Below are 25318 nucleotides of genomic sequence, written 5' to 3' on the forward strand. Positions count from 1 at the left end.
CATTTCAATTATCATACAGTGATAATGTGGGAAATACTTCGTTGTGTTGTGAACTTATGTTTGCTTTTTAAATTCCGTTATGTTGTGGCTTTTTCGTTGTGTTGTGGCTTTTTCGTTATCTTGTGGCTTTATTTCGTTATGTTGTGGCTTTATTTCGTTATGTTGTGGCTTTATTTCGTTATGTTGTGGCTTTATTTCGTTATGTTGTGGCTTTATTTCGTTATGTTGTGGCTTTTTCGTTGTGTTGTAGCTTGATTCCGTTATGATGTGGCTTTATTTCTTTATGTTATGGCTTTTTCGTTGTGTTGTGGCTTTATTTCTTTATGTCGTGGCTTTATTTTGTTGTGTCGTGAACTTATTTATGCTTTTTAAATTTCGTTGTGTTGTGAACTTATTTATGCTTTTTAAATTTCGTTGTGTTGTGCACTACTGGGCCACCGTATGTGACCCAGAAACTGGTCAAAGTTAGCCATCTTGAAGGACATCTCAATTCTCTACTGCACCGGGAGGATGTGAGGAACGAGGAGTGAGGAAGCTTCCAGAGGAGTTATGAGCGAGGTGTATCCTATGCGGAAGTCTTGCTTGTCGAGAAGCCTGACGCACGTATAAATTCTCCTCGCCCTTCACACGTCACAATCATTTTAATTTATGCTTTACCGTTGCAGTTTAGCTAGACCATATATCACACATATTTCAACAGAGCATATTGCTTTATTATTAATAACCAAACTTCAACAACATAAGGCCAGATCCCTTGAGCGCAGCTGATGATGCCATGAAGTGACACACGAGTGATTATTCCAATAGACTAATAAGCTTTCCAGCCGACCAATCAGAGCACACTGTGCTTTTCAGAAGGAGGGGCTTCATAGAGACAGGAACTAATCAGAGTGTTACTGACAGACTGGGAAGAGAGGAGCTGCAACAATGGAGGATATGAGAAAAATAATGTGTTTTTTGAACATTCAAGAATGAAAACCTATTCTAGTTGAGGCCAAAAACAAAATCAAGCCTTTGTAAAAGGGCATAATAGGTCCACTTTAAGTCATTTCGCTTCAGAAGTAAACGTGTCTTGATTTAAGAACGTTTCGATATTTGTACAGGAAAACATGACAAAAATACTGAGTAAGAAAAACATTTTTTGCCGTGTACAAAGATCATCCATATCAGTACATGTAATCCACGCTTAATAATTGCTTAGAAAACAAATCCAGTCCGAACGAGAGATGTGTAGGAGGAAAAAATGAAAGTCTGAAAAAAAAGATGAAAGGGCAATGATATAAATAATGTACTGAGGTAAGTGATGATCTCAGTGAAGCGGAGAGTGAGAAAATACTCACTATCAACCCAAATGATGTAACGAGGAATGAATAAAAAGGAGGACAGAGAAAGAAGAAGAGGTGGATGAAAGAAAAATAGGTGTAATGATAATGGTAAGGCAAGGGATTATGGGTGAGAGGATGGAGATGAAGGGAGAGGAGGATGCCGGCTGCGGATTGGCTGAGCTCCCGCGGTGGAGGAGATCAAAGCTGCAGGCTTTAACCAGCTCAAACCGTCACAGAGAGAGAGGAACGGAGGAACAGGGGAGTTGAGGAGGTGTGAATGGAACCGGAGGAGTGCAGATTGTAGATTATGTAATGTTGTAGAGGCATTGTGTGGAGTGTAGCTGAAAGGAGAGATACTGAAGACATGTGAGCGTCCTAATTACAGGTTTCTAGAAGAGGATGAAAAGAAAGAATGGGGATGCAGGTGTGACGTAACACAATAAAACCTGAGCTTAAAGGGATAGTTCACATTAAAAAGAAGGTTACACTTTATTTTAAATTCCATTTACTCAAATAAGTACTGAGTAATATTCATTAACTTAAACGTCCTATAGAGCTACTGTTAGGGCTAGGTTTAGGGTTCGTTTTAATTATGCTTAATTATCTGTTACGTCACCTTAAAATAAAGTGTATCATATCATATCATATCACTCCAATCCCTGTCGCCTGTGGAACACAGAAGGAGATGTTTGGCAGGATGTCCTGGCTGCTCTTTTCCATACAACGAGAGCGAACGGGGCTCCAAAAATGACTTTCGAATGACTTTATTTGCACTTTATTACAAATCATCAAAATGCCATATGAGATCTACCAAATTTTTATTCAGCAAGGATCAAAAAAGACAGTAGCCTAAAGACATTCATAAAATGTATATATTTCAAATAAATGCTGTTCTTTTGAACTTTCTATTCATCAAAGAATCCTGCAATAAGAAATTAATCTCAGTTTCATGCAGCAAAACTGTTTTCAACATTAATAATAATAATAATAATACATGTTTCTTGAGTAGCAAATCAGCATTAGAGCCCGAACTTGAACCCGACCCGCCACTATCCTCGGTCCGGCCCTTGATCAAGCATTTGTGTATTTTAATCATTACTTTATTAGCCTAATTGACCTATCGGTAAGCCCCACCCCCCTTAGTTACTGTTGCTAACTCGGACAAACAAACGGAGTTGCTATATCTTACAATGTACAGCTGTCAGTGTGAAAATCTTATCCCAAGATGTTTTTGGACACAGAATGTAGCGTATATCCCGTCCGAATGATGGCCAGACTTAACTGATGGTTTATCAAGTTTATTATGTCCTTTTTCACTCCAAAAAAATCATTGTAAGAGCTGAACAAACAAAGCATAAGAAGTGCGCATTAACGTCTCATTCACAAACTATCTCTCTCCGTTGCATTACCATTAACATACACAGCAAACTACACAAAAACACTCAAACAACTAACAGTAAACATACACACAGAGTGTATGCCTTTTTGAGGGTGCAGTTAATAACTCGTCAACTTTGTATCTGCAAAACAACTCCGATAGACTATAATACCCATCAAAATAGGAGTCCTTAAACATATCTAAAATTAAATTAATTTAAATATAACCAGTTTAATATGGAGAGGCACTGAAATGTAGACCTTCGTGTTTTTGACCTACAGTGTTACATGACGTGAGAACAGTTAGTTATTATGGTTTGTATGTTAGCAGGGACTTTAATCGTAACTTAACGAGTATGACAAACAGAAAATCCTCTCAGGATCCCTGGAATCAGTGTTACAGTACCTCAGGCACGACATTTTAGCATTTTTTTAGCATAAACATTATCAAACCGATGAGAGCTTCGGATTTTCCAATGTTTCTCTATGGCGCTGACACCTAAAGATGTCCGAGTTCCGGTCCCAACGCAACTGATACTCAACTGCTATTGGTTCATCTGCGTTCGAGGGGAGGAGCTTACCGATAGGTCAATTGGGTGAGCAGAAAGCTATGCCATAATCAGAAACAATATTTTTTTTTTTTAGCAAAGTAAGAACTAATACTACAACTAAGAAACAAATGTGTACAAAGTTGCACAAGTCATGATTAGTCTAAAAATGCGTGTTAAACTCACAGCACATGCAGTGAAGCACAGCATTGTGAACAGAACCGCTCTGAGACGCCAGTCATGAGCTGCTCGCATGAACACTGGCTTTCCTTAAAGGTCCTGTTCTTCGTGATCCCATTTTTCAAACTTTAGTTAGTGTGTAATGTTGCTGTTAGAGCATTTATAATACCTGTAAAATTATAAAGCTCAAAGTTCAATGCCAAGCGAGATATTTTATTTAACAGAAGTTCCCTTTCAAAGCCTACAGCGAACGGCTCGTTAGGACTACATCCTGGTATTTCCTGCTTTAATTACGTCAGTAGAGCAGTTTGTCGACTAACCTCCGCCCACAAGAATACGCGAAAAAGGGGGCGTGGTCTTGTTGCTCCCGCGTGGAGAATAGGAAGCGTTGTGTTCGGTTGCGTTCGTATAGTTTGTTTGTTGCCATGTCGTCGAGACGCTGTTATTTTCATCCCGGAGTCAAGTCACCTTTGTTTGGCTTTCCCAGGGACGCTGTACTTAGAGATCATTGAGCGCATGCATCCCCGTTATGGTGAGAGGCGTGACCTTTCCGGTAACGTGCGCTCTGCGTGCCCTAAGCTGCTGTCGAATCACAACACGGGAACCGCTGGCACAATCAGAACTCGTTACGTATTTCTGAAGGAGGGACTTCATAGAACAGGGAAATCTTTCAAGCCGTTTTGAGGACAGTGAAAACAGCAGTATACAGATAAGTAAATTGTGTGAAAAATACTGTGTTTTTGTACACGCGAAACATGAACACATGTTATATTGCACACTGTAAACACAATCAAAACTTCAAAAAAACACGAAAAACGGGACCTTTAAAGCTGCAGGTCGTAGTTTTTCCTCTTTGTCGCCATCTCTGTTCGACATTTGCAATTGCAGTTATTCGCGGAATTATCAACTTTATGTGAATTGTGCCTCGGCACGGCACAGCGCGGAGGAATCCAATGTTTTGAGGAGAATGTCATTCAGAATCACTGATTATACTTTTTGGAAAGTATGAGCAACATAATAATTTTCATCGGAAAATGTCATCTGAACAAGTAAATAGATAACATCCATTTTTGTTCTGACCAAGCCTGCAGCACTCCTGTCAGAAACTGAAGCTTCTGCGCCTCGATCGCCCCCCGGTGGTTGGTCCCAGTATTGCTCATAAACCCCACCCCTCCATGTATTAGAATGGACGCGAGACACACTAAACAATTCAATTACACTTCAAATAATTGTTTCCTAAAGATGGTTTCTGTCATTTTAGGCAGTTTTTATTACGATGATTTCATTTCAAGTGTTAGTTTTTTAAATAAGTTGAGTTTTAGTTCGCTATTTGATGCTATAAAATCGGAGGGTGTGATGTCATGATTGACAGCTGAGATTGACGGCTTCTCTGAGTGAAGTTGTCACTGAGGCACTAACAGACTTTTTCGGGATTTTGGGGAGGAGATTGGAATTTCTACATTTCCATAACTGTTTATTTCACACCAACATAATGAATTGTTCTGCATCTGTGAGTGTGGGTGGGTTTTTGATAATCGCGCCTCTACTTCCTGTTCTCTACTGCGCAGACTCGGTCCCAAGATTTCAGCGCCGTGAGCGCGCCTACGAAAGCTTCAACTCTGGTCAGCGGAAGTCAATGAAGTTGCGTCGTCCATATTTTTTTACGGTCTATGGTTCTGACCAACTATGGGCAAAAAGCATTGCAGTAAATCATGATGATCAAATCTAACGATCGCTAATCATATCACTTCAAACCGTGCAAATTATACTTTTGTTTTCAAATGGTTAATGTTAACAACATCAGCATAGCGTGACTACATTTAATGTGTATTAGGGCTACCTGTAGTTTAGTTTCCATTTCTGTGCAGTCTAATTTCTAACTGTCATATACCAACAAATGAATGTGGAGTAGAGGTGAATTGCTCCCTCTCATAGCTAGCGCAAAATAATTTATATTTACCATAATGCACATAGCAAAACGAGGCACAACAAAGAAAACTCTGAAACTGGATGAATTAAGCGAACAAGTGTGCTTCTATTACATAATTTAACCAGTGAAATGTCTTGTCCAGCAGAAAAAAAGCGGCCTCTGCGTCCGTTTTGAACCCTTAAAGGGGTCATAGAATGACATTTTTGTACAAGTTAATATGATTCTTTAGTGTCTAAATGAAAAGTTTGTAATATACTTTAATTAAAAATTCTCATTAGTATTGTAAGAAAACACTCATTTTACCTGGTCAAAACCAGCTCAGTTTTCAGCAAGTCATTTCAGTGTATGTGACTTTAAATGATAATGAGCTTTGCTCACCCCGCCCCCTCTGCTCTGTGGGGCGTTCGGTTCGACCCGACACAACACACGTGGAGTGTTGCCTTGACAACATTTGAGGGTATATTTTCGAGAAATAATGGCAACGGGAGTCTCTGAGGACACATCTGAGCAACCTTATCATTTTGAAACGGAGTCGGACCAGAAACAGATGACGAACCCATCGAAGTTCGAACAGGACGTTTCTGAATGGTTGGTTAACGTCATGTCACTTTGATCTATCTTTGTACTGGCAGAGTAGCGTAGTTGCTGTGTTTACTGATGTGTTAGTTCATTGACAGATTGATGTTATAAGATTTTTTTTTACATTACTTCTTAATCAGTAACAGGCACCGTTATAAACCATGTACAAAAGTAAGCTTAGTGTAGTGTTACCACGTTAACTTTATCACCCGAGTACACAGTTTGTAATAACAAATATAACGCGTTGTTCATTATAAACGTGGGATTATGAATTATATTGAGAACGTCATACACATCTTCAGCGGTTCGGATTTAGGAACATCAAAATGACTGCTGTGTTCGTTATTACACCCAACAACACAACACCACAACCGCTTAGACACCATTCTGCTCCAGAGTATCAACAATGGCGAACTGATGACAGCTCGCTCAGGGCGGGTCTGTGTTGAAACGCTGCTGTCAATCAACAATCTTAGGAGGGGCGTACACCGTGTAACGTCACACGATCAGACGGCTCGATTTGAGACAGGGGAAAATATATAAGGAGATTAAAAAAAAAACACTGGATGTATTTTTATCATTATAGGATGGTTGTGTACAGGCACTGCCAACACACATTTCCGTATAATCAACTTGTAAAAGTGCATGTACCATTCTATGACCCCTTTAAAAAACACGGAGTTCACGCCACCTTTCAAAAGCCATTTTTATCCTTGTTTTTTTCGCACGGGCCCGGTTGCAGTCTCTTTTTTCTGTAGCCACTCCGAGGGTGCGTCTCAATCAGCTCCTGGTTCAGTAGTCAGGGCACTGATCAGGGAGTCAGCCCATTGACTTATGCCCTGACTACTCAACTAGGGAGCTGATTGAGATGCACCCTGAAAGTCCGAAGTCTTTTGCATTTTACAACGGGTGAATCTCCAGTTGTCACTGGTGATTGTCGTTTGAACCTTTCTGGATCCGCCATCAAATTGATTAGTTTAATTATATAAAGTGCTGTGAGAAAAGGATATAAATCTCCACCTCCAACATCCTCACACGCAATATAGCCCACTTGCCTATTATGTGTACAGATGTGACGGAATGACGTAAAGACATGCTTGAATTTCCCGCGGAAATCCACCAGTACCACTGGAATTAAAAACATTATTACAAGCTTACCGTTGTAAATCGAGCTACGGTAAGCAGATAGTATTGAACACTGGCTGGTTATGTACTTGCTCAATTTTATTTTGGATCATTTTTAACCCAAAAAAGTTACAGACTGCAGCTCTAAATATTTATTTTCGTGTTGAATTGTTTCGTTTACAGCTTTTCTCAGTCGCTTTGGTACACTTCTCGAATCACCCTCGTCATTTACAAAACAGTAAGAGCATTTCTCAAATAGCAAAACACCATGGATTACCTGCAAAAGCCAGACTCTTGCTCAAATCTCTCAAAAGTAAATATCTGTGTCAATGAACATGTCATTGCCTTGTGTCATTGTGTACGGATAAGACAGTCAAATTGCTTAGTCATGTTGTCAATATAACAGTGTACCCTGGAGGGATGTTCTGATGTAAATATGGCTAAAGTTTTGATGACAATTATTGTAAATTGTAGGTTGTATGTGGGAGTTTGATTGCAAGAGACTGGACAAGATTCACATTTACGCTTTCACTGTTTGTACTGTAGTTTGTTGACAGACCATGTCATTGTGATACAGAAAGGAAAAGACAGCACTGCATAGCACAAAGAAGAAAAACAGAGTAGAAATGTGAACATAGGACAATCTCCTTAGGGAAAACTGTACACGCAGTGCTGTAGGAACGTTCCTGTCTGTTGGGCCACAGTCTTATGGAAATGTATAGAAATATGCTTGACATATTATGACAGCTTGTTCAACCACTTTGCATGTAAGGACTTATGCTATGAACTAATGCCTAAATGTTGTCGGTGGTGAGACTATTCAACAGAGACCCATTATAGTACATTTTGATCAACATGACATAAGCAAATGATAATGTAGGAAACAGCAGAGAATTGTACATAATCATTTGCGTGGATGCACCAAAGCATTTGCAACTTGAGAAATGAAAAGAAATGAGAAACTGCTTTTTACTTGCTTTTGAAGATTGAACAGGTCGTTTTGAGAATTTCAATTCTGATCTGAGAAATGTACCAAAGCGACTGAGAAAAACTGTAAATCCATGAAACATTGATAAAAAATTAAGATACAATTTATACAAAACGACATTCGCTTTAAAGAAATGCTTTCTACAAAACAAAACTTGAAAAATCATTTCTGACCCACTCGCATCTTTGCACTTTTCATAATCAGTGGAAATTTTAAAATAACATAACATTTTAACATAAATATGAAACAAAATACATTGTTTAATGGCTACAACAAGTATAGTAGGCTACAGTACAGATAAATGTCATGTCTGAGCGGGATTTGAGCGAACGTCATTTTACCCATAGACAGTAAAAGAAATGGACAGAGCGACTCCATAGACTTCAACGGGGAAAAGTGAAGTCAATTAGAAGCAGTCACTTCCTGATGGCTGATGTACTGCACAGCCTCAGACTGAGCTTGACGGCGTAGATGTGACGTGATCAGCCTGTGTGACAGTGACAAGTCTTCTAGTAGTTGTGCAACGTAAACTCTGAATCACCGAATCTTGTAGCGACAGAGAGAGTGAGCAGGAGCAACTTTTGACGAATGAAGCAGGATTTGCGACATCTCTATCGGCGTTTATGACTCCACGTCCCCCCGATTGCCTCATAGACAGTAAAAGATTGCCTGCGAGCTTCTCCTCGGGTCAATACGGTACAGCGCGACCGAGTCGCGTGGTTATGACGCAATCGTTAGCCTACTTTTTACAAAAACAGCTTCTACGGGGCGATAGTGTAAGATACAAGGTAATGGAGCCTTTTATACATTGTTGTGTTTGTTTAGAAATAAACAATGGACAAATGGAGTCTTTAAAGGCCTCAGATGTAAAGTTATTCGCTGTCAAAGTGAGGCCAAAATGAATGGGAGTCAATGGGATGCTAACAGCAGGTGATGGCTTGGTTAGCAATGGCTGCCCCTATGGAAGGTACGCTTTTCGGGGGCTGGATTACCCCCTTTTTATTTTTTGAGGGCAATCTAAGCTCTAATTAGCAAATTAGAATGATTTCTGCAGGATCATGTGACAATAGGTGCGTTTACATGGAGCACTGTAATCGGTTTAAAAGTCCAATCCGAATGAAAAAGCTCCATATAAACGCCTCAATCGGAATGAAAATGCCCAAACCGAATGAAATTGTAATCGGTTTGAGAGAGGTGGGATAAACCTTTTCATGAACCGATCAAACGGAAAAAATCCACCATGTAAACGACCTGATCTTGAGTGCACGTCTTTCTGTGACGTGATATACAGCGCGCGCGCGCCACAATTGAAGAGCGCGCGCCGCGCTCTCACCAGGCTCATGTTGACAAGAGAGGAAAGTTCATTTTTCTGAAGTATTAAACTTTTTTTTATTTCATAAAAAGTTATGAACATAATGTTGGAATAATGACACAGACAGCCTGGCTACAGCATCTCCTCTCCAGCCTTTGTCCGAGGCTTCAACTGCGCCTGACAGAATAATTTATTTTTTCTGAGGTGATTCTTACACTTAACAACAAATAATAAATTGCTTTTATAAAACTGTATAAGTCCTGGTGGCCGTTGAGAGTTGCCAGTGCAACGGGGAACATTCAAGCTGCTGGAGAGGACGTACCGATATTTCCCTGTTTCTCGTAAGTTATATAAAAAAGTTCAACAACTGCTTCAAATTGGTTAAGTAACATTACCCACGGTCTACTTTAATTACTTTTTTTAATATTTATAGCCTACCTCTGTGATTATGGTATCTTTCCTTAATCATCTGAAATATTTATGCGTTTAGTATGTTTCTAGTAATGATGCGGAGCACGTCTTCAATGCTTTTTTTATTAATAATTCGGGTGCATTTTATTGTTAATTTTGTGTTTTTCGAATTAAATTAATTGAATTCATTTTGAGTCCGCATTCATCATTCACAGCTGTTGAAATAGCCATTGTATAGGATATAAGTTAGATTAAACTACTGCATGTCTGCCCACAGAAAAATAAATAAATATAAAAATGACCAACACAGATTTATTGATCCACGAACTTCACAGTTATTATAATTGGCAACGTTACGAATCTATGCGACAGACAAACTGTGTGCGCATGTCACAAAATGATTCCGATTGAAAGCATCAGCACATGTAAACACCAATCGGTTTAGAAAACGTCTCATGTAAACAGTCCACCGAATCTTTCAATCGGAATGATTTTAATCGGAATGACAAAAAGGTTTGCATATAAACGTGGCTACTGAAGACTGGAGGACAGGAATACATTTGTGTTTTTATTTTTAATTTTTATTTTTTAATTGTATTAATATTTCATGATATTACTGACTTACTGTATTTTTGATGCAGCCTTGATGAGCATAAGACATTTTGAACAGTAGTGTATGTTTAAATATGGTGCTTCAAGATAAATCATTATTGCCATAAAGTTACTGTATGGCTTCAGAAAATCTTTAGTATAGTGTACAATTTGCATGGACATTTTTGGGGGCTTAACAGCCCCAGTCCCTATCAACTTTCAATGTCGGCCTGATATTTTCTTTTCTGTTCCATGTTTAGAATGACATGATGGAGAATAAATGATGAAAAAACCTTCATTATTAGGTGAACCTTTTAACTCTGGCTGAACGAAGTCAGGCTGTGTTGCTTGGCTGGATTCATTTCTATCGCATTTGTATTTCCCTTACTGCGTAATGAGACTCTAACTGGTCCAATAAGGGCAGCTCAACCTGACTCAGCTCGATTTTAATGCACTGGAAGGTCCTCGTGAGAACAAACGTCTTTAATTCGATTCTAAGGCTACAGTAATTGCTAGTTTTCCAGTCTCACTGAAAACAGAACGCCAAATTCGTCCTCCTGCAGTTTCCTGGAATAAGATGCACCTGTGGCACTGCGCACGCACACACTCACACGCAGGCACGTACGCACACACACACACACAAATTCAATTTCAAAGTATTATCTCAGAACAAGGCTGTCTGGTCATATACACACACGCACACATGATAACACACAAAAGCACACCCAAAATCAATTTCAAAATGATGTTTTATGTGTGTGTCTGTCTGTGTGTGTGTGTAGAGAACCCTTTCTATTTCATCTGATCCACTCACAATAAGACATTCACTCGCACAAAGTCATTCTATGAAGACTATATCAAAAATCAAAAATAACCATCGAACTGAAAATAACACAAACTGCTTCTCAAAAGACGGCAAAGATCTCTCAGAAAATCACCTGTGCTGCATGACTAGGCCTGTCATGATTCTTACATAATGATGCAATGAAAATATGATTAATAATGACCATAATAATACTAATAATGAGGGATGTGCCCAAAGCGAGTCGGTTGTCGGTTACATTGCAGTACATTACGCTTCACTCGTCATATGAAGGTGGTAAGGAAAGATGACTGACTGAACGATGTGCATTTGGTGCGCAACAGATCCTGAGCGTCATCGACAAATCTTGTAAAATGTGCAGTCAGTACCGCCACTCCCTTTACACAGAGCGCACATGATCGCAGATTTGTGAACTCGCCTTTGTATTCAACTTAAAGAAACACGCCACTTTTTTTAAAAAATAGGCTCATTTTCCGACTCCCCTAGATTTAAACAGTTGAGTTTTACCGTTTTTGAATACCATTCAGCCGATCTCCGGGTCTGGCGGTAGCACTTTTAGCATAGCTTAGCATAGATCATTGAATCTGATTAGACCGTTAGCATCTCGCTCAGAAAAATTACCAAAGAGTTTCGATATTTTTCCTATTTAAAGCTCTTTGTAGTTACATCGTGTACTAAGACCGACGGAAAATGAAAAGTTGCTATACTATACTCTCATTCCTGCGTAGTAAGCAAGGAACTTTGAGCCGTCCCATGAGTGCAGCGGCGCAATGATATTCAAAGCGCCTGAAAATAGTCCCCAGCGCTCCCTGTGTAAGCAGGTTGTCACGTCGGTTATGTTGACGGAAGTTAGCCTATTTCAGGGACGGCAGCAAAGCAAAAATATCGAAAGTCTTTGGTCATTTTTGAGCGAGATGCTAACGGTCTAATCAGATTCAATGATCTATGCTAAGCTATGCTAAAAGTGCTACCGCCAGACCCGGAGATCGACTGAATGGATTAGAAAACGGTAAAACTCAACTGTTTAACTCTAGGGTAGTCGGAAAATGAGCCTATTTCCAAAAAAGTGGCGTGTTCCTTTAAGTTGAATACAAAGGCGAGTTCACAAATTAGCGATCATGTGCGCTCTGTGTAAAAGGAGTGGCGGTACTGACTGCAACTCAACTGTTTAACTCTAGGGAAGCTGGAAAATAAGCCAGTTCCAAAAAAGTGTTCCTTAAAAGGTCCTTTCACACTGGATGCGATTTTGACGCGCGAATAATTTGCGCAATGATTTTATTTTTTGATCAGTTTGTGTAATGAGTGCTTCCATACCGAACGGGAATGTGCTGCGGCGAAAAAACAATGTTTATTTTTTTGGTTTCGATGACAATTTTTTTTTAACACTCGCAGCGATAGAAAAGGCTTAAACCAATCACATACAAGGAAACAAAGGTCACGAAATGTCCAGTTGATGTCATTAGCTTATGAATAATTTTCGGCATAATTTCCGTCAAACGACCTTTTTTCACTGACGAAAACGAGACGATAACTAAATAAAAACTAGTGTTGGATGACAAAAACTATGACGAAAATCAACTGTCAAGTTCGTCAAAAAATTAAAACGAGACAAAAATGTTAGGGAGAGACGATTAGGGAAGAGATCCCGTCAGAACTGATGTCCTGTGTAACAGATGCGCACATTTGATTTGATCGTGCTGATCTAACCGCTGGGAAACTACAGGCAGCGCACATTTATGCCAGGCAATTGTTTATGAACTAATGCTGATGAATAATGACAATGTTCATTTTACGATGTTTATATAGTAATATTTTGTAGACGGTTGTAACAATGCATATTTTACGTCATCTGAACTTGAATGAGCAGCTGCAACTGCAACAGAGGCGCAGCAGACATTTCAAAATAAGAGTCCCTGTGTATTTCGAGCTTGTTTATAATTACAAGTCAGGCATTATATATTCGTTTTTGGTTACACAATAAATTTAATTTAATTCCCATTTATTTAATTCCCATGTATTTAATTTAATTCCCATTTAATTCATATTCAGGAGGAAAGACCAGTATTTGACACACATTCAATAAAGTATCAGGGTTATAATAGTTAACTAAAATTTAAAAATTCTTCATTACTTGAAATTCAATAAATAGTAACTGAAATTAAAATAAAAAAATAAACAAACTTATTTGAAGCTTTAGCGTAACCTGATATGGCCTACTGACTAAAACAGAAATACAAAGTTATAAAAATCTATATAGCTGTTTTTAGAAAACAAACAAAAAAGTGAACTGAGCTCTCTCGTGTATTTTTAATGTCAAAAACAAAATGATGTCAAAATGTCAGTTCAAGTGACAGTCGGTTATGTAAGGCTTAAATGCTTAATGTATTACAATTTAACTAAACTCATTAGATTTTAGGAGACTAAATACTGTATTTAGTTGACTAAAATCTTATGATATTTAGTCGACTAAAACTAGACTAAAACTAAAAACAATTCAGGTGACGAAAATATGACTAAAACTAAATGGCATTTAAGTCAAAAGACTATGACTAAAACTAAATCAAAATTTGCTGTCAAAATTAACACTGAACATTAACCTTTGCCAGGTATGGCATTTCTCATGAGATTACAGCTGTAGTTGTGTTTACAGCTGTACAGATGCAGCTGTGTTTGCCCACTGTAGGCTATACACAACAATAACATAACCTTTTGATTTCAACCTTCAACTGTGACACTTAAATGTTTACTTTTTCGTTACACGTCCGGTGTGAAAGGGCCTTAAGACGTTGGACGTAAGCTAACGTGTTTTGAACTGTAATAGGTGTTACACTTTCTTCGTAAGTTGAATACGGAAGGCGGTCTGGCGGAAGATAGATAATTTACTTTATAACGTGTTAAATATGGATATTTTTCATACACGAACGCGTCACTTTGCTTCAGAAGGCCTTTATTAACCCCCCAGAGCTGTGTGGAATACGTTTATAATGGATGGATGCACTTTTTTGGGTTTCAAATTTCCGGCTCCCATTCACTGCCATTATAAAGCTTGGATTAGCCAGGACATTTTTTAGTATAACTCCGATTGTATTCGTCTGAAAGAAGAATGACATATACACCTATAATGGCTTGAGGGTGAGTAAATCATGGGCTAATTTTCATTTTTGGGTGAACTATCCCTTTAATGGCATATGGGTTACTAATGATATGAAAGGGAGTAAATAATAACAGAACGGATAAGTGCCTTGTTGACTGGTTTCACTAATTGTTAGTAACATTGACAGGATCCGCCCGGCTCCTCCTCCCACCAATCCCGTCCTGGCTGGCTGGCAGGATCTTTCTGTTAGCCGTTCTGACTCCACTTCGACCCCTCCCCAAAATTCCCAGCTGCTGCGCTCACCCCATATACAGAAGCGTTCTCGCCCAGCTCTCTTCCCATGATTCCCAGTCATCTCCAGTCAGCCCTCATGCGCACACATTCAGTCCAGTCAGAGCAGAACTAGACATGCTCGGTTAACACCACACAAGTCTTTGTTATCCAACACAGTAGGACTGAAATGGAGCAGTTCCACCACAAGAGTTTAGACAGAGGCTTGGAGCGATTTTGCACCCTGGAAAGACGGATAAGTGTAGTGTTCACAATGGCAACTTCAAACCTTCTCTCTTCCTGATCCGGATTTAATCAGACTTTTGTGGGTCACGGAAAAGGATCATTTAGATGGCACTGTGGTCATCTTCATACTGTGAATCTGGGATTTTATCAGTGCATTTCAAGAAAACGTGGATGTGACAAACTGTTTGTAAGCATCATTGTACAATGCATACATTCTGAGTGCTTGCTATAGCAATGGTTATAATAATGCTTGGCTTAGGTACAATCAGATGAGCTCAACTTCATCCATGTCCTCTCATTATGTGTCCCATTAGCCACCAGTTCGGCCCACCTGGAGGACTTGGCCTACTTGGATGAGCAGAGACACGCCCCCCTGCGCACCTCCCTGCGGATGCCCCGACAGAACACGTCCGCGGGCCGCTCCGGGCAGGACCTGCGAGGTGAGCATCGGCCTCCAGCTGCTTAGCTTTGATTTACATCACCCTGATCCTGTGCATGGATGCCAACTCACAAATATATTTGCTTTGATGTCAAAAAGTGTCCATAGATCCCCGTTTAGCCTCATTCTCTCATTCTTCTGGCGTAGCTTTTCCTCGTCTGTCTCATTGACTCCCACGACGAGTGTTTGTACGGAAGGCAGGGTTGCGTCCCCGTCTGCCCTGTCTCTGTGTATTACTGTCAGTGTGTGTGTGCTGAGACGCTGCGTTCAACCTCTACCCTCAAAAAAATGGACGATTTATTGCATAGAAAATTCATTCATCCATATATTTGGATTGCACAATTTAAAAACTCAAATAAACATAATATGATGCATAACTGTCAATGAAACGGGTAAGATTTCTGTAATAGTATTGATAAACTGAAAGTGTTTTAAATACACAAAAGCCAGTTTTATATATTTATCATCAATAAATCCAATTTGTTTCAATCTTATACATGTTAGCTGAATATTGCTTGTTTCACAGTACATACATACCAATTCTCACTATTAATAAACTCCTAATTACTGCTTATTAATAGTTAGTAAGGTAGTTGTTACGTTTAGGTATTGGGTGATTATGAGATGTAGAATATAGTCATGCAGAATAAGGCATTAATATGTGCTTTATAAGTACTAATAAGCAGCCAATATCCTAGTATATGCATGCTAATAAGCAACTTTAATAGTGAGAATAGTGTAAACTAAAGTGTTACAGATTATTTAAAGAAAATCTAATAGATGCAATTCAATTAGTCAATAATGGTTCAAATAAACTATGACATTATTTTTTTGGAGTGCAGAAATATGCATCACATAACAGTCCTTCCAGAAAAATGTGGCTTTTTTTTGCGATTGTTGCGGGCAAAAATCCTTGATTATGCGGCACGTTTTCTAAAAAAATGCGATGGAAAATGCGGGATATTTATGCAATTTTATGCGCTTAAAATTGCGGGAACTTGCAAAAACTGCGGTTTGATGAAAAAGAGAAAAAAAGCACTACATCACAGAAAGTGCTGGGAATATTTAAGTTCTCATCTTGTTTTATTGAAGACCTTAATAAACACATGGCTCAAATTTACAAAACATTGAGTACAACAAGTCCTGTAGCTTTACAAAAGGAATATGCTACAACTTCTGAAAAAAAAAAAGAATAAATAACTTCCTGTTTTACAGAGGTAGCTATACAAAACAGACATTTGAGTGCTTCCAATGCACAAAGTGCATTCTCTTAAAGGGTTAGTTCACCCAAAAATGAAAATTCTGTCATTAATGACTTCCCCTCATATCGTTAGACACCCGTAAGACCTTCAGAACACAAATTAAGATATTTTAGTTGAAATCCGATGGCTCAGAAAGGCCTCCATTGGCACAATTTACACTCTCAAGACCCATAAAAGGTACTAAAGACGTCGTTACAAAGTCCATCTCACTACAGTGGTTCTACAATAACTTTATGAAGCGGCGAGAATAGTTTTTGTGCGCAAAAAAAACCCTATATAACGACTTGTATAGTGATGACCGATTTCAAAACACGGCATCATGAAGCTTCGAAGCGTTATGAATCAGTGAGTCGATTCATGATTCGGATCGCGTGTCAAACTGCTGAAATACGTGACTTTGGCGATCCAAACCGCTGAATCGACTCACTGATTCATAACGCTTCGAAGCTTTATGATGCTGTGTTTTGAAATCGGTCAACACACCGGGAAACTGCTTTGCGCTGTCTTTTGCTGTTATTTTTGTTGGCAAATGGGAATTTGCGTGATTACGTCGGGTAATTACGTCACTTCAAAACGTTCCCATGGCAATAGGGGGAAATGGCGGCTCTTGTGTGAAGTAAACGAAAAATGTTCAACTTTCTGCTTAAATATATAACTTTTTTGCAACGAAAATGCGGGGATTATGAAATCATGCTAGCCCCACATATTTTGCACATATTTATTTTTTCAAATACGGCGCACTTTTGCAGCATAAATTGCCCATTTCCGCGGCAAAAGTGCGGCGTATTTGAAAAAATGCGGCCCCCGCATAAATATGCGGACTTTGGCTGATTATGCATTAAATCACGCGATCGCATAATCGCGTTTTTCTGGAGGGACTGGTAATCAAAATGGGTGGATTATTTTACATCGCCGCTGTCGGGTGGAAACCTCATATCTACAAAAACTACAAAAACGCTGTATTTTTAAAATAATTAATAACACCGCATTTTCAAAATGTATATTGTTGCTTTATATCTAGTCAGACACTTGCATGTGTCATTATATTATTAACATATTACCAAAATCAACAGAGTTTTGGATATGTGTCATCATTCAAACGGACACATCTGAGGTAGTAAGTGCGTCATATTATGTTTTCATCAACTTTAAGGTTATAAAGTTTACTGTAGCTTTGCGGACAATCTGTTTTTTTCCCTGTATTTTCTGTACTTTCTGTGTTATTAAAGACGAAGCTGCTACTATTTAAGACAGTACAGGCTATGACTCGATGACAAAAGATAGACTTAGACACTCTTCTCCGCTCCTCAAATACAAAATATGGAGATATATGGAGATAGGATGTTTCTGCCCAACAGCGACGTTACGCAATCTAAATACATAAATCTTAAATTTAGGCCTAAATATTTTTGGAGTGCTAAACACACTCGGATAAAGAGAGTGGAAGCTGATTTAACAGGCCTCTGTTGATGTCCGCTGGGTGAGGAGGACACATCTCGGCTCACATGCTCACCCTCACGCTTTATCTTCATCAGCTAATGAGGAATCCAGGGCCTTGGCGTGACCTCAAAACCTCCGGTTCCCCAGACGTACACACACACACACACACTCAGTGACGCTGGACTGTGTTACGCCTGCTGGTCTGCTGAGCCACTCTCACCTGGTGAATAATTAAAATAGCTCACTGCATCCGATTCGCAATCAGGAGAGAGAAGGCAAAGGTGACTCTCATAATATGATATAGCTTATTATTAAACACTGCCTCGAGGAACCATCGTCCTGACAGAACCAAAGCCCAACATCCGAAACATGTTTTTGCCACAAAAATCACACACTCACAAAAAAACTAACTATGAAATTGTTATATAATGGAATTAACAGGGGAACAATTTGTGAAAGAGTGGCTCACTCTCAGGAGCTCAGTGAACTCAAGCGTGGTACCGTGATAGGTCACCACCTGTGCAATAAGTCCATTCGTGAAATTTCCTCAACTGTTAGTGGTGTTATAACAAAGTGGAAGCAATTGGGAACAACAGCAACTCAGCCACAAAGTGGTAGGCCACAGAGCGGGGTCAGCGCATGCTGAGGGTCACAGTGCGCAGAAGTCGCCAACTTTCTGTAGAGTCAAGAGCTACAAACTTCTGTGGCCTTCAGATGAGCTCAAGAACAGTGTGTAGAGCTTCATGGAATGGGTTTCCATGGCCGAGCAACTCATCCAAGCCTTACATCACCAAGTGCAATGCAAAGCATGGGATGCAGTGGGGTAAAGCACGCCAGCACTGGACTCTAGAGCAGTAGAGACGTGTTCTCTGGAGTGACCAATCACACTTCTCTGACTCGCAATCCAATGGACGAGTCTGGGTTTTGGCGGTTGCCAGGAGAACGGGACTTGCCTGACTGCATTGTGCCATGTGTAAAGTTTGGTGGAGGGGGGATTATGGTGTGGGGTTGTTTTTCAGGGGTTGGGCTTGGCCTCTTAGTTCCAGTGAAAGGAACTCTTAATGCTTCGGCATACCAAGACATTTTGGACAATTTCATGCTCCCAACTTTGTGAGAACAGTTTGGGGATGCCCCCTTCCTGTCCCAACATGACTGATCAGTGCCCAAAGTGTCGCTCCATAAAGACATGGATGAGCGAGTTTGGTGTGGAGGAACTTGACTGGCCTGCACAGAGTCCTGACCTCAACCCGATAGAACACCTTTGGGATGAATTAGAGCGGAGACTGAGAGCCAGACCTTCTCGTCCAACATCAGTGCCTGACCTCACAAATGCGCTTCTAGAAGAATGGTCAAAAATTCCCATAAACACACTCCTAAACCTTGTGGAAAGCCTTCCCAGAAGAGATGAAGCTGTTAGAGCTGCGAAGGGTGGGCCAACTCCATATTAAACCCTACGGATTAAGAATGGGATGTCATGAAAGTGTGCATGTAAAGGCAGACGTCCTAAAACTTTTGGCAATATAGTGCATATCACAAAAATACAGTAAAAACTGATATATATTGAAATATTTTCTATTTGAATATATTTTAAGATGTAATTTATTCCTGTGATCAAAGCTGAATTTCCAGCATCATTACTCCAGTCTTCAGTGTCACATGATCCTTCAGAAATCATTCTGATATGATGATTTATTATCAATGTTGAAAACAGCTGCGCAGCTTCATATTTTTGTGGAAACCGTGATGCATTTTTTTCATGATTCTGATGAATAGAAAGTTCAAAAGAGCAGCCTTTATTTGAAAGAGAAATCTTTTGTAACATAAATGTTTTCGCTGTCACTTTTGATCAATTTAATGTGTCCTTGCCAAATAAAAGTATTCGTTTCTTTTAAGACTCGAAGCTTTGAAATACAGAAGACTTTACATAGAGAACAGTGGAATATTTGAACTTAAAAAACTGAGGGGTGATAGGAATATTTTTTCCCATGGCAGTGAACATTGTCACGTTATGCGATCGATAGAGCTTAACTTGTATTAAACACACAACTTTCCTTTAAAGCAACATAACTGCATCACTTTACTGTGCGTCACCCTCTCAATGCAACACTCTCTCTATAGTCATCGTGATTATCCTTGTGTGTGTGAGAAACGGCTTATTTCACCTCTTAAATGGATTACTAGCACTCCATGTGAGGTATTTACTGTCATGACTGATCGTTAGACCAGACGCTTGATTTGAAGCACTCTGACAATTATCCAAAGTGTCTTCAGGTGTGTGTTCAAGTACTATGTTACAGTAAACCACCGTAATGTTTCATTCAGTCATATTCTTTTACCATGGTACATGTACCCCAAAGGGTACTTGACTCGATATTTCATACTTGTTGATATGAAGCACATTTGTGGTTTGGTGTTGCTGAATAAGTACCTGTGAATGTTCAGGAAATCAGTTTGTAAGAGGTGATCTATTGCTAGTCAGGACCACTAGGCTAATTAACTAGGCCAATTTTAATTTATCAGACATAAAACATTTTTGTCCCCTTATTGACGCATTGGGAAAGATCAGAGCAAGAGATCAAATGTCTTCGATGGTCAGTCTATCACTCTCACCATTTAAAAACCCTTCATTTGCCACCTAACAAGTGTAAACTTTGGATCTTGAATGCACAGATGTGACTCTGGGAACATATGTAAATGACGTTTTCCCGTTTAACCCGTCTCTCACATCTTCCTCGTCTCACCTGAAGTCCTCACCATTTTTTTTATTTTGAGTGATTTGCTTTTTCAGTGCAAGCTCTCTCTTTCTCTCTCTCTCTCTCTCTCTTTCTCCTGTGGCCTGTCTGTGTCTGTCTCAGCTTCCGCTAACAGCCATGCCTGGCAGTCACAGTCACGTAAGTGTGGGTTCCTGCACAGGCTGATCTCTGTCCCTTCTGTCCTGTGTGAAATGTCCCCTTGTGAGTAGCAGTAGTTGTGTACGGTCCTCTGGAACGGCTGTATTGTACTGTATTCTGTGATGTGGATGAATTAGTTGTCTGGTAGGTGTGGAAACATGGGGCCCTATGAAATCTATTTTATTTATTTTTTATGCTTAATTTCCCCAAACTTTTTTTTGCAATTATTATATTATATTATATTATATTATATTATATTATATTATATTATATTATATTATATTATATTATATTATATTATATTATATTATATTATATTATATTATATTATATTATATTAATGTATTATGTTATTTTTATTATGTGCATATAATATAATATAATATAATATAATATAATATAATATAATATAATATAATATAATATAATATAATATAATATAATATAATATAATAATATAATTAATATAATAATATAATTAATATAATTAATATAATATAATAAATATAATTAATATAATAAATATAATATAATATAATATAATTTAAAAATATATTTTATTTTATTCTATGCTTACCTTTCCCAAACTCTTGTTTGCATATATTATATTATATTATATTATATTATATTATATTATATTATGTTATGTTATGTTATGTTATGTTATGTTATGTTATGTTATGTTATGTTATGTTATGTTATGTTATGTTAATTATATTATATTATATGAATGTATTATGCTATTTTTATTATGTGCATATAATATAATATTATAATATAATATAATATAATTAACATAATATAATTAACATAATATAATTAACATAATATAATAAAAAATATATTTTATTCTATTCTATGGTTACTTTTCCCAAACTCTTGTTTGAATATTATATTATATTATATTATATTATATTATATTATATTATATTATATTATATTATATTATATTATATTATATTATATTATATTATATTATATTATATTATATTATATTATATTATATTATATTAATTACATTAATTATATTAATTATATTATATTATATTATATTATATTATGTTATTTATATTATGTGCATAAAATATATGCATTATAATATAATAAATTAATATATTTTTTTATTTTACGTTTATAATATAATATAATTAAAAAATATATTTTATTTTATTCTATGCTTACTTTTCCCAAACTCTTGTTTGCATTTATATTATATTATATTATATTATATTATATTATATTATATTATATTATATTATATTATATTATATTATATTATATTATATTATATTATGTGCATAAAATATATGCGTTATAATAATAAATTATTATTTATAATAATTATTAGGGTTGGGAACCGAGAACCGGTTCTTATTCAGAACCGAAACAGATTTTTGAAAAATACCAGAACCGCGCGAAATTCCTAAGTTTCGGTTCCGAAAACGGTTCTGGTGCAATGTGTGTGCGAAGCGCTGGAAGCGTATCCTTTCATAGCGAGTGACAGCCAGTGTTGCCAAGTCCGTGGTTTTCCCGCTTTCCCGTTTTCCACTGTTGCCGCGGGCTGTGTTTCATGTCCGCGGGTTGAAGCGATCGGGTTTTGTTGTGAAAACCTGGCAACCCTGGCTCACCTCATCATGAATATTAATTACGTTGCCTGCCGCTTCCAGGAGTGCAGCAGTTCAGCACTGAAAGCCCTCGCGCTACACATTTACGGTTTTGCGTCAGATATTTTCTCGTTGACCACCAGCATTGCGAAGAGAAAGTCACAAGTATGGATTCATTTCCAAAGAATGAATGATAATGAAGCAAAATGTGAAAAGTTAATAACATGCAAAGGAGGCTGCACTAGCAATTTGACAAAACATTTGCTACAGCACAAAGTGCCTCAGGGCTTATACCAGATTTATAGTGTAAGGCCTATATATATATGTATATGTCAACCGTTGAGTCACCATGGTTTAGGTAAGCGTTTAGGCACAATTACCTTTGTAATGCTGAATTGCAATTTATTATTTACAAGTTCACTGAATAACTGAAATACTATTAAATTAATATACAACTAATTAATAAATATAACTAACAAATATAATTTATAACTTGGTTTTATTCAGAGACAGAGAGATAAAATGTAATAAGACAATTTCAGAGGTGTTCATTTGAAAAACAATGTGTTGCAAGAATGGCTTAATTAATACTGTAATATATGTACAGTACAGGACTTTTTTGACATTGCCAACCTGTAAATTAATTTTAGAGCAAGTAATAAACACAAAATGGATTGTTTGAGTTGCGTATTGTGCCTTTTTCCTTTACCACTATTTGTGTAATAATTTTAATGGAACCGGAATCGGAACCGGAATCGTTAGGCGGAACCGAAACCGGAACCGGAACCGAAAAAATTCTCACGATTCCCAACCCTAATAATTATAGAACTATCCTATCCTTTTATTATCAAAAAGACTAATCAAATTGATTTATAAAAAATTAACAATTGAGTAAAATGTTTTATTTAAATAAAAAAATACATTTTAAGTTAATTAAATTGTGTAATTAAATATAATTAAAGTTAGTTTAGTCAAAAGAAAACGTAACAATTCATATCAATACAACAACATAACATTGCCATATTTCTGTTGAATGTTATTGATTTGTCTCCAGTTCCACTTTGGGTTTCAAGGTAAATCATAGGGCCTTAGATGTGTGTCTTTCTGTGTCTGTTGATTGATTTTTAAATGCATTTGGATTTGTGTGTGTTTGGGAGGGTGCATGCGTGTGTGTGTGTGTGAGCGTATTTCTCCTAGACATTCATAATTATTTATACTTTTCTCTCCACCCCCAGTGCGATTTGCTCCGTACAGACTGCAGGACATCGCACTAAAGCCGCTGCTTTTCGAGGTGCCCAGCATCACCATGGACTCTGTGTTTACTGGCCGTGATTGGCTCTTCCAGGAGATTGACGCCTACCTACGAACCGCCCACTCCGGCACGAATCGCGGCGTAGTTCTGGTGGGCAACATCGGCTATGGCAAGACGGCCATCATCTCACGCCTTGTGGCTCTCAGCTGCCATGGCAACCGCATGCGACAGATCGCCTCTGACAGCCCACAGGCGTCGCCAAAACGTAAGGTTTATTATTAGCATACGTGACTTTTACAAAGTGTACTGGCCAAACTTAATATGATCTCTTTTAGCTGTAGTGTTTCTGTGCCACAACGCTAAAACTAATTCAGGCAGGGAGTTCAATGCTTGAAGTGGAAATAAAAGAGTGCTGGTACTCAGGGCCGTATTATCCAATGGGCATTATGGGCACAGGCCCAGGTGACTAAATGAGTGGAAGTTACATTTCCGTTAACGGAGTGTATTTGTATATTTTGGCAAAAAGACGCTCACCACTAAATGTCTGCAGTGGTGTAGGTCGTAGGGAGTGTGGTGCTTAAGGGTGCTTTCACACTTGATTCGATTGCCTGGACCGAACCCGAATTGCCCCCTGCCCCCGCTGGACTGTGTTCATATTATATTATTTGGGTGTTCACCCTTTTTTCACCCTTCAAGCGGACTTGGGTGCGTAAGACCGCGTTCACATCATCCAAACGAACCAAACTCTGATGTCAATCGAACCCGTGTGCGCACCTAAACTACTAGTAGCTTTTAACACGTTCGACCCGAGTTCGAATCCGCCTTTTGCCGCTCTTCTTCTTTTTAGCCTAACATAAAGGTCTCTAACATTATATTTTGCCAACGAACTAAAATCGAAATCATGATATGGCTTTGTGACTTTATAAAACAGCAAAAGATAGTGGTTTAATAAAGTTAGGGTTCCTGTTTGTGCTGTGGATTTAGTGCGCACTTTGCTCACATAATCAGCTGATGATCTGGCTTTTCCTCCAAAATAAAAGCGCATGAGTTTATTTCTTGCAAGTGAAGAAATTAGGACAAAAGTACTGTAATTTTCCAATATTGTAGTATAATGTAAAATATACTTATGAAATATTACATTTCATTTATACAGTACATTTGTTTTACAATATGCTATATGGATATCATAGGAATAATTATATAAATCATTATTAGATTATTATAATAATTGTTTGGCATCATAAAATGCCAGTGATAATGTAATGTAGACTGAGACTTTATGTCATAGCTAAAAAGATATTTGAGCCCTCTTTAATGTCCCGGTACAAGTCAATGCTTTGCACAGTTCATGGGTTGAAGCTCTTAATTTTGAGCTCTCAAAGTGCACCTGATTGATACATTTATCCTTTAAATGTACAAAAATGTCTCGCGGGGAAGCATGCTCTCGGACCCCCTTAGAGGGACAGAGGTCCACCCAATATAGTTTTACAAAATCCTATACAAAACACAGATCATTTATGAACTTTACTCCAGCATAGTACAACAAAGTTCCTTTTAAGTCAGTAAAAACTGTTAATGCCGAATGAAAATGTCCTTGGACAAACTACATTTTGGCTGTCTACAAGACATTG

The 25318-nt window shown here is 38.0% G+C and overlaps 1 protein-coding gene across 1 annotated transcript in view; it reads left to right on the forward strand.

Moving 5' to 3' along the window:
• tanc2b (tetratricopeptide repeat, ankyrin repeat and coiled-coil containing 2b) overlaps positions 1–25318 on the forward strand; it is a 94483-nt gene that overhangs the window by 21589 nt on the left and 47576 nt on the right. Inside the window, exons 5-6 of the mRNA XM_079801649.1 lie at positions 15114–15239; positions 23671–23952. Of these exons, the coding sequence (XP_079657775.1) occupies positions 15114–15239; positions 23671–23952 (408 nt within the window). The remainder of the gene's footprint in view (positions 1–15113; positions 15240–23670; positions 23953–25318) is intronic.

This window comes from Gobio gobio (assembly GCF_949357685.1).
Source record: "Gobio gobio genome assembly, chromosome: 20".
Lineage (NCBI taxonomy): Eukaryota > Metazoa > Chordata > Actinopteri > Cypriniformes > Gobionidae > Gobio > Gobio gobio.